Source organism: Balaenoptera physalus (genome assembly GCF_965194825.1).
Source record: "Balaenoptera physalus genome assembly, chromosome: 11".
NCBI lineage: Eukaryota > Metazoa > Chordata > Mammalia > Artiodactyla > Balaenopteridae > Balaenoptera > Balaenoptera physalus.
Window position 1 is genome coordinate 37,015,293 of NC_138896.1, and position 11,026 is coordinate 37,026,318.

General features: G+C 41.5%; 1 protein-coding gene across 2 annotated transcripts in view; it reads right to left on the reverse strand.

Annotated features, from left to right (window-relative positions):
* Positions 1-11,026, reverse strand: part of ZFAND3 (zinc finger AN1-type containing 3) — a 329,704-nt gene that overhangs the window by 13,482 nt on the left and 305,196 nt on the right. For both annotated transcript variants that reach the window (XM_082412552.1, XM_082412551.1), the window contains one exon: positions 10,857-11,024. In XM_082412552.1, coding sequence (XP_082268678.1) covers positions 10,857-11,024 — 168 coding nt within the window. The remainder of the gene's footprint in view (positions 1-10,856; positions 11,025-11,026) is intronic.

The window sequence follows — 11,026 nt, forward strand, 5'->3', positions numbered from 1 at the left end:
AGGCGGATAAAAGTATGTAAAAATAAATAACGCTAAGGTTTTCTCTCTAAACCTTATTCCTTAAGTCAATTATTCCATTGGGAAACCCTCGGGTTGTACATGTACGCTGGCATCAAGAATTTCCATGGAGGGCTTCCCTGGTGGCGCAGTGGTTAAGAATCCTCCTGCCAATGCAGGGGACACGGGTTCGAGCCCTGGTCCAGGAAGATCCCACACGCCGCGGAGCAACTAAGTCCATGCACCACAACTACTGAGCCTGCGCGTCTGGAGCCTGTGCTCCGCAACAGGAGAGGCCACGACAATGAGAAGCCCGCGCACTGTGATGAAGAGTGGCCCCCGCTCGCCGCAACTAGAGAAAGCCCTCGCACAGAAACGAAGACCCAACACAGCCATAAATAAATAAATAAATAAATAAATAAATTTATTTTTTTAAAAAAGAAGAATCTCCATGGAAACTGGGCCAGACATTCTCCCATTCACCTGCTTAGGCCTGCCTTCAAACACTACCACAAAAGGACGTGCCCCTAAAGAAAACCAGCAGGCTCACCAGAACACCACATTTCCTTGACTTCTAATTTTTTTCTTGTATGTTATTACAAGAAATAATAACAGATGGGGTACCTACTATAGGCCACGTAACTCTAACAGGGGCAGTGGGAAGCTATAGAACAACACATGGTCCTGCTCTCTGAGTATTTTAGAATCTAGCAGGAGAGAGGAGACCAGTGGAGGAAGGCATGTGTTAAACACTCAGAAGATGTAAATCTCTGAGTGAAAGAGAATGGAGTTGCCTAGATCTGACATAAAACCTCTGATGTGCATGACCTCATTGGAAATTTCCAGTAACTCGATTTTGTCTTAAATTACCTTTACATTTCCTATGAAGAAATGAGCTATTAAGTGTATAGGCAGTATATCAAACTTTGGGGTACATTAGAATTGCCTGAGCAACTGCATTTTTGCTTTCCAAAGACGCATCCCCACCTACTCAGGGACTCTGAAATGCTGGTCTGAGGCCCGCACTTTTTAAGAAGTTCTACTCAAGAGGGAGTCACATAAGAATCTAGCATGAAGACAGAGAGTGTTTACTAGCATGTATCTGCATACAATGTACTAAACACAAATTAGTTTTAACGACACACATAAAAGGCGCAAGAAAGGACATTTCTTTAGCAACACTTTGTGAACAATTTGATATCAATTTTGAAAGAAATAATATTTTAATCCTGTTATTTTGACTAAATACTATTTTTACCACAACTGGTCTAATTTGGTGACATTTTGCTGTGAAGGGTCCATGTAAGAGTCCCAAGTCCTGAACAAGGTTCTGGAGGCTGAACTAAGAGGAGGTTAAGAGAGTCAGGTGTATTAATCTGGAGGAAAGACCAAGAAATCTTCTGGGTACTTCAGAGGAGATAAGAGCAGAAGTCCCCCAGGGATGGACAAGAATATGTGACAAGAAGCTGTAGTCAGTGGGGGATGAAAGCTATGCTTGAGGGAGGGAGAGTGGGCAGTGCTGTGAGCAGTCATGTTGGTCAGAAACTCTTCAGCAGTCCTTGAGTTTCAGATCAAAGCCTGCGTGAAATACCAACATTTAGCACACAGGTGTGATACGAGGCTAGTGGCAACTTTTCTGGCCTTAGTTTCCTCGTTTGCAACAAACAAACAAAAAAATGGGGGGGGGGCGTTGGACTAAATGATTGCTAAGGCTCCCTCTCATCTTGGTGGTACGTGATTCTATTACCTATCTACCCACAATTTTTTTGTGATTTTGTATTGTAGTAAAAGCATTTAATTCAAACAAAGCATTTCTCAGTGTGGTTTGCTTTCATTATCTCAAGTGAGAATAACCCAGAACAGCATCTTGGGTGTCTGTTTTGATTTTGGTTTTGAAAAAAGAGGAGTGCCCTCAGGTCACAGGCTTTCCCCACTATGGCTGGACAGACACGTTATGACTCTGAACAAAGGGCATGTGTTTCAACCGTAAGCATGGGACAGGAGATGTCTTTAAAACACGTCTTTGTTCACCTTTTTTAGGCCACATGGTAGCTCACCATGAGCTGTATCAGCTGTTTTGGGAGAATGTATTTGAACATTTCCAATGTTTTCCTACAATGTATTCCACAGGTAACAACTATTAAAGTTTGTCAGGATGGGGAACAGCTATGCACAATCTACAGCCAAATCATACATAAATGGTAAAAAACTGAATGCTTTCTACGTAAGATCAAGGAAAAGGCAAGGAAGTTGATTCTCAACACTTCTATTCAACATTATGCCAGAGATCCTAGCCAGTGCAGTAACACAAGAAAAAGAAGTTAACAGGCATACAGATTGGAAAGGGGTAAAACTGCCCTTATTTGCAGATGGCATGATCATGGATACAGAAAACCCTAAGGGAATCTAGTGAATTTAGTAAGGTTGCAAGATAAAAGATCATATACAAAAACCGGCTGCACTTCAAAGTGGCAGCAAAGAACAATCTGAAAATAAAATTTTAAAATTCTATTTACAATAGCATCAAAAAACTAAATACTTATAAATTTAACAAAGAATGGAAACTGAAAAATATAAAATACTGCTATGAAATTAAAGAAGACTTAAGTAAGAGGAGAGACATATATTCATAGGTTGTAATATTGTTAAAATGGCAATTCTGTAAATCTTTTTAAAATGGGCAAGATATCTGAAGTATAAACAGACTCTTCAGAAAAGAAGATATATGAGTGGCCAAAAGGCATATGAAAAAGATGCTTAACGTCACTGGTCATTAGAGAAATGAAAATTAACATACGACAGTGAGATGGTACCACACAACCACTAGAATAGCTAAAGTTAAAAAGAATGACAACATTAAATGTTGGCCAATTATGGAGAAATTGGAACCCTAATACACTGCTGATGGGATTTTCTTAGAAAATGACCATTCAACCTGGCAATTCTACCTCTATGTATTTACCCAAGAAATTAAAACATATGTCCATACAAAGACTTCTGCATGAATATTTATAGCAGCTCTACTCATAATATCCCAAACTGGCAACAACCCAAATGTATGTAAAATGGTAAATGGATAAACAAATGTGGTATTATCCATACAATGAAATAATACTCAACATTAAAGAGGAATGAACTACTGATATGTAACAAATGGATGAATCTCAAAAACAACATACTATGGTGGACACACAAGACTGTATATATATATACTGTTTGAATCCACTGATGCTAAAATTCTAGAAAAGGCAAAATTATACCAACAGAGGCAGATCCGTGGTTGCCTGGGGCTAGGGTAGGAGAGTGTAGTGACTGACTGAAAATGAGGCACGTGGGAACTTTCTGGGGTAATGGAAGTATTCTAAAATTTGAATTTGGTGAGGGCTGTACAACTTAAAGTTACTAAAACTCACTGAACTATAAAACAGGTGAATTTTATGGTATGTAAATTATATATCAAAAAATCCAAAAAACACGCACATATACACACACCTGGCTAGGCAAAGAACTAACTGAAATTATTTACTCTGAGAATTTAAAAAACTAATTTCCTTTTACAATAAGCCATTTTTTTTTCTCCATAAAGAAATATTCTAAACAGGGTAATCTATCCAAACAGTTTTGATTAAATTATTATTGTGTTGCTATTGCTAAGACTGGACTACAGAAATAGTTGCAAATTTGCTATCCAGACGGAAAATATTCACTTCATGGGACAAGGGTCTGCTGGTTTGCCTGTCAGTAGGGTATGAGTGGGGAAGTGACACAGGCTTCAGTAAATGTGCTCTGCACATTTTGTATTTTAAAAGCTTGGTCTTTGATGCTCCTTTGCTGGGGAGGGGAGCTCTTCATGTTTCTAATCTGTCCCTACAGCCTTGTTAAAGGACATATGGTAGCTTGGATCTCTGGGACGTGGTAAACTAATGGGCCAAATATGTGGAGCTAGTGTTCAGTAAAGGTTTGATTTGTTTTGCTCTAACACCTCAACTTGCAATTTAGAGAGACTAATCTGTTTGGTTTTAGACCAGAACTCTTACACATTAAAGATTAAATGGGGACTACAAATAAGCATACTCTTGTTTAGGTGAAAGTACAGTGAGAGTGAAAGGAAGAGAGTAGCAAAGGGAGAAAATTTTCTCAATTTGCCTCAAGATTTTCAATTACTCTTAGCTCTCATATATACAGTAACTCCCATCAAAGGTTTTCTGTTGCTGCTGTTGTTTTTGTTTTTGCTTTTGGGAGGGTGGGCAGGCACCTCCTTCTCTTGAGCCATAAGGTAACATAACACCCAGCTGCTGTCTCAGAAGTGCTGGAAAAACTTTAGCCTTTCACTGCCAGACTCAGCATAAAACAACAGGAGATCCTAAAGGGCTGGGATCTTGGTCACCACACTCTCTATATAACACACTGCAGAGCATGGACTCAATACTCAACGGCAGTAATGATAACACCTAACTGGCGAAACCAATTTGTTCATGATAAAGGATCTCAGGTGTTTCCATGGATAGTAGGGTTTTCTGACAGATCCAGGCTAGAACTCTGTACACAGAATAAGACCTTTTATAAGAAAATATAGCCTCGCTTTCTTTGAGACATAGGACAGAATGCCAAATGTCCCTGACAGGTTTAAATCACACTTGGAAGAGACTTAAAATAAAGGCCTAGACGTGGGCTTATTTGTGGTGGTTTCTGAAGCTGGTGGAATGGACCAGCCTGGTAGTTTCACGTCACCCACATGCTTCATAATCACCACAGCTCCTTGCCCCACACGCGACCTCAGAATATCACTATCTGTTCACCGCTCAGTCAGTCCCCTGTAGTGGACGGGGTCGGCTATGACACGTGCACATTCCTTTCCACTTTGTGAATCAGTTCACGTTCTCCCTAGATCGCTCCTCTAAGAAGATTCAACAGCCTCCTGGGCTTTCCTGTGTGCTTAATTAAAAAAAAAAAGTCAAATTAGATCGTGTTGACCACATTCAAACCACTGATAGCTTTTCACTGCAAACCAATGTCCAAACCCTACAGCCTGGAATCTGGAATCCCTTCCCTCCTTTTCTAGCAGTCTCTCCTCAGTCAACCCCAAGGCTCCACAGGGCTACACAGAGGTCACCTGCAGAACACCAGCTTGGTCCAAGCATCCCCTCTTTCTGCACTTCTAAGTCCCACCCTTCCTTTAATGCCCCTATTGTGGAAGCCTGTCCAGAGTCTTCCAGTTGGAATTAATCTCTCCCTCCCCATATTCCTATAACATATGTCTTGTACCTTGATTAAAACTCTTATGGTAGGCTGCCCTGGATGCCACTTATTTTATGCATGTGCCTGCCTTCCACTCAGGACCAGCAAATTCCTACTCTGAATGCATATTTAAATCAGCTTGGGGATCCTTGGAAAAGTGGCCGATTCCAGGACTAAGCAAGTACAAGATACGTCCAGAACACATCATGTTAGGCCAGAGAGTAAGAAAATGCTTTTTAAAAAACGGCAGGCAGGGACTTTCCTGGTGGCACAGTGGTTATGAATCCATCTGCCAATGCAGAGGACACAGGTTCGATCCCTGGCCCAGGAATATCCCACATGCCATGGAGCAGCTAGGCCCATGTGCCACAACTGCTGAGGCCCGCGTACCTAGGGCCTGTGCTCTGCAACAAGAGAAGCCACTGCAGTGAGAAGCCCGCACACCGCGATGAAGACCCAACACAGCCAAAAATAAATAAATAAATAAATTAATTAATTAAAAAAAAAACACAACAAAACAGGAGGTATGTCACAAAAATACAGAATTCAGCTTGAAGGAACTTCCACTGGCCAAATCTGAGACAATTTGAGCAACAAAATAAGTATAGTAATGAATTATAAACCACTGAAAAATATAAGAGCCCAATGAGTCCAAACCAATGAGATAAATAAATGGGGGAGGAGAATGCTCCGTGCAAATGGTAAATGCAGGAGAACGACTGGAGTTAGCAAAGCATCATTTTGCAACCATCATAGTAAAGATTAGTTCAGGCAAGAATCATCAATGGATGCTAAATCTAGGAGACCTTTTTGATGACGATCAGGACATCTGTATAGTCCAAGTGTTTCCCACAGATTGCTTACTAGTTGCAAGGGCAAAAATACTATTTTTAGAGACATCAGACAACACCTAGACTGGGTGAATGAAGCAAAATTAACATCAATAATGAGAGGCAGATAAACGTCCGTGCCTCCCAATGAAGAACCCTGAGGGGGACACAACATCACCCACGTAGCATTCTGGCCGGGAATACATAACCTGAATCTAATCATGAAGAAACACCAGACAACCTCCAAACAAGGAGTGCTCTATTTTAAAAAGTGGGGGGTTGGGAAGGGTAAGCAGAGGAGGGTGGAGAAATGTAGCCTTCAAGATGTCAATATCATTAAAAACAAAGAAAGGCAATGAAAATGTTCCAGCTTAAGAGTCTAAAGAGACACGACAACTAAATTCAACACTTGATCATGGACTGGATTCTGTACTAGAGGGGGGAAAATGCTTTTATGAAGTATATTACTGGATCAACTAGCAAAGCTAGAATATGGACAACAGATTTGATAAAAATATTTATCAGTATCAATTTACTGAAGCTGATAAGTGTGCTGCGGTTATATAAAATAACTATTCTCAGGAAACATTCATTGAATTTTATAGGGATAAAGGGTCACAATGTTTGCAACTTACTTTCAAATGGTCCAGGACAAACTTTTAATTTCCAAAATGTGAAAAAAAACAATGCCCAGAAACCTTTTCTGCTTTAATTGTTAAGTGTGAGGCCCAGACATTCTATACTTTAGAGGCTTCCCAGGTTGGGAAGCGCCTAGAGCAGTGGTTCTCAAAGCACGGTCCTCAGGCCAGCAGCCTCAGCATCGCCCACTGAGTCAGAAGCTCTGGGGGTGGGCCCAGCAGACTGTGTTTTAACAGCCCTCTGTGCAAATCTGAGGCCCACTTAAGTCTGAAATCACTGACCTAAACTATGAGCTCCTACGTTCTGTATTCTACCTCCTATATTCCCCACAAAACCTAGCAAAATGCTTTATGCAAAATCACATCTCAATAAATGCTAGCTGAATTTAGCTTGACAGTGAATGAAAAGGCAGAAATGACCACTGAGGCACTTTAAGTCAATAAACTAAAGGTCCCAGCTAAAGCATCACTCTGAGTTTCTAAAGGGAATATAAAATTTATTTTGAAAGCAGTAAACGAAGTCAGATTACTCAAGAGGTTAGTAAAAGCACTGTTGTCCCAAAAGGGAGCATATCAGCTTACAGTTTAAGTCACTGTCAACTGAAAACATGCCATAACTTATGCAAGCTCTTAGACTGGTATTTAAAAATTAATTCTGTGGTTCTGGGAAGCAATGCATAGCGATTAAAAAGCCATGTGGTATGCATCATGCAAGATCTGATTAGAAAACACAGCATCCACATGGCTGTGCTGTGGCCCACATCGGATGAGGATGGCCAGATTTCAGAAGAACACCCTCCAGGTGGCATTTGGAGAGACAAGACCCCTGTAAAGACAACGAGCTGATCAATTTGCCTACTAAGTAGAAAATGAAACAAATAAATCCATTTTTATGCAATTGTTTTCCATCTTGAGAAGTTAAACTGCTGAAGATACACTAGGATGCAGGGTATCATCCCAGCCTCACCACATGCTTTTTCTGATTGGCACCCAGAAAGATTTCACAGGAAAAGGGTGTTACTATGGTATTGTTGATTTAAAGGTTATCTAGTCACAGCAAGGCAGAGGAGAATTCATCTTCAAAATTCACCTCCTTATTGAAAGCCCATGGAGTGTCTTGGCAATTAACAATTCCTATCACCTCTAGCTGTTCCCTATGTGAGAAGACTCAGAACTCGCCTTACAAATTGCTCTTTTGAAGATCAAAGGGGAGCTGAATGTGTCTGTGTGCTCTCGATGAGACTGTGATTTAATGGAATTTTTAGAGAAGGCTTGCTGGCAGTGTTTGGATGAGAGCCCCAGGCGGAGGATTCAGGGGAGCTTGGCCACTCTACTCTTTGGAGCGGCTTCCCTGTCTTTAATTGGCACCTCATCAGAAATTAATGAAAATGACATCCTCTGTTCTTCCTGCTCTAGGCATCGAATGCTACAAAAAGGTCCATCACAATTCGTAACACATTCAATTTATACAGCAACGGCTCTTAAGCATTATTTATGAGATGTGAATTTCTTGTCAGCAGTTAATAACCTGTACAGAGTGGAAGGGGAATGGAAAAAAAGATTGTGAATATATATAAAAAAAAGATTTTCTGCAGTGGAAAAGTGTTCTGTTTGAGTTCAAACCGCCTTCCTGAGTCTTCACTTACAGTAGTAAATTACTGTGTTTCCCGTCTTCCAAAACCTTTCAGGGCAGTTAAACGTCTCCCTAGCACTCCATGCAGCCTCAAGGAAATAACTGTACAACTCACCTTTTCCTAGAGATCCAAGCAGACAGGCAGGAGGAACACAAGAGCTATTTGTCAGGGACAGTCCCAGAGGTGTGTGTTCCCATTACTGTCCTTCATCTTTTAAAATGTGGCAGTTGACTCAGTCATTTTTCTGGGGACATAAGTGTAATGCTCTCAGTGGGCCCAATTGAACTCCCAGCTCTCTCTAGGAAGGCTACATCTGGTGGGACTGCAGAAAGCTCAGGGCTCTCTTCTCCAGCAGAAAAATCAAATCTCTCTATAAGACGGCCCTCAGAATTGGGCATAAGCCAAGGGACCACGTGTTAGATCATTTAAAGAGAATACACATCTATGGCAAACCCAATAGGCACTTACTTTAGAAACCCAGCCTCCTGCCTGAGAGGTGAAGAGCACAGCAGAGTAATCTGCACTTACCAGAGCCAGTCAAGTTGGCTTCACTTTAGGAGCACATGAAGTCATCCAACATGTATTTCTAGATATTTTCAGCTTGGTGCTTAAGACCTTAGGAAATTAGGTGGTTTGCATCAAAGCTGAAGGGTAAACTGGGAGACTCGGTTACCACACCTCTGGATCTCTCAGCGCTAAATTGTGAATTCTCACTGCTTGCCTGACAAGGAGAGGAGGTTATTAGCCACTGCCAGAGGCGAGACAGCACACTTGATGGACCAACTGCTTGATCCACTAGGGCAAATGCTGTGTAATACCCAGGATTCAGTTACTTTCAAGAAGGAAACAAGAATGTAAGGTACAGGAAAATCCCATGATTCTAATTTAGGAATCACCAAAGGCCTGTGTTACAAAAGCAACAGGCAAATGGTCAGGGAAGCTGCACAACACTGGTAACAGACTGAACTGCTGAAGCCCCAAGGGGTCCACGTGAAGACCAAAGCAAGAATTTGCAGACCACAAAAGATCAGACAAACCACTATGGGCAAAGCTGGTTAGCCATGAGACCCCAGAGTTTCCTTGGCTAACCACAGTATTCCTTCACTACCTCGTTAAGAATTTTACATTACCTGGCAGGGTTGATCAAGACACAGCCTAAGAACAAGGTTCTGGGCTCACCTGGACCACATCACATTGCAGGAACAAAAGTGAGGTTTGAAAATTCTGCTGACAGCCTCTGCACCCATGTCTTATCCTACCTCTCTCCTTACACTTTCACACAAGCATTTAATAGGATAAATAAATGCCAGGCTAAAGAATAAAAACTTGTCCAGTGATACCTGGACTCCACATGCTAGTCACCGTTTCTGCAGCTGAATATAAATATGTTTCTGATACTGCCGAGTACCACACACCAGACTGTGTAACAAACAGATTTCTACTCATGACAGGAAAGGAGTTCCAACTCAGTTTCCACGAGAGGCTGGAACTCCCTCCTGTCCTTCTCATTTCCAACAGGGCAGATAACTGAGGGACAGGAGCAGCAACGGCGATCTCTTCAGAAGATGAAGAGCTTTGAGCAACTGTAACTTCCTAACTGCTGGGAGAACCACCTAGTCCTGACTACCAGCATCAGTACTTACAGGATATCTAAGGCCATCCCAGAGGTAAAAGGAGGCTTCTAAAAGCTCACTCCTAAGGACAAAGGATACAGGATTCTCAGAGGCTAGAGCCAGTGTGCCTGATGACAGCTCTGTCCCAAAGAACAATTTCACAATACTGTGCTCTAAAGTCAAGAAATAAAAACAGGGACAGGAAAACTGTAAGTCAGCCTAAATGATGCAGCTACACAATTTCGCTTCCACGTGACACGATGTATGTGGTCAAAGGGAGAGGAAGGATTGTTCTAAGTTTTGTTCCACTGTGGGTAGGCATAAAGTTTTTAAAAAGTACATCCCACCAAAAATTCCAAGAGTTGGTATTACACTGGATAATACAGAAGGAAAAGGTTACTTTAAAGCTACTTCAAGGGGTTAACTGACAATGAATTATGGTTCAAAGAAAATAATTTTCTAATCAAACTTTAATTTAAAAGGGATATGGGGGAGAAATCTTCCATTTATTATATATAGTAAGAAGCTCATTCAAAATTAATTTAATATCTGAGTTTTACGGTACATATCTCAGAATTTCACTGGTTTGGTTAACTTCTAAATAAGTCATCAATGAGAAGGAACCACAGTAATATGCAGTGGGGAGAAGCTGAGAGCAGTAAGCAGTGACAATGCAACTCTAATGAATTATGTGTAAGAGTAGTTGGGGAGGTTTTTTGCCTTTTCTGTATGTGTGAGAGGAAATAAAGGGTGTTTAGAAATAAGAATCCTCTACTCTGATTTCCCAAGCTCCAAACCTATAGCTCGCAGGGAGGTACTCGGGAGAAGAATGAAGGAGCTCAGCCTCTCAGGGTGCCAAGGACACAGCCTCTACCACGCTGTGTCCTCCATTGGGGGGACGCTTACCGCAGCGGCACGATCCCAGTTCCTGCTGCACCAGCTCCAGTTTGGTTTGGCACTGGAAGCACCGACGTCGGCTTTTCTGTTTAGATCGGCTGGTTTCCTCGGATCGTTCAGTATTCTCCAGTAGTCGTGGCCGTTTCACTGGCGAAGCCTCATTCTCAGACTGTGAATCT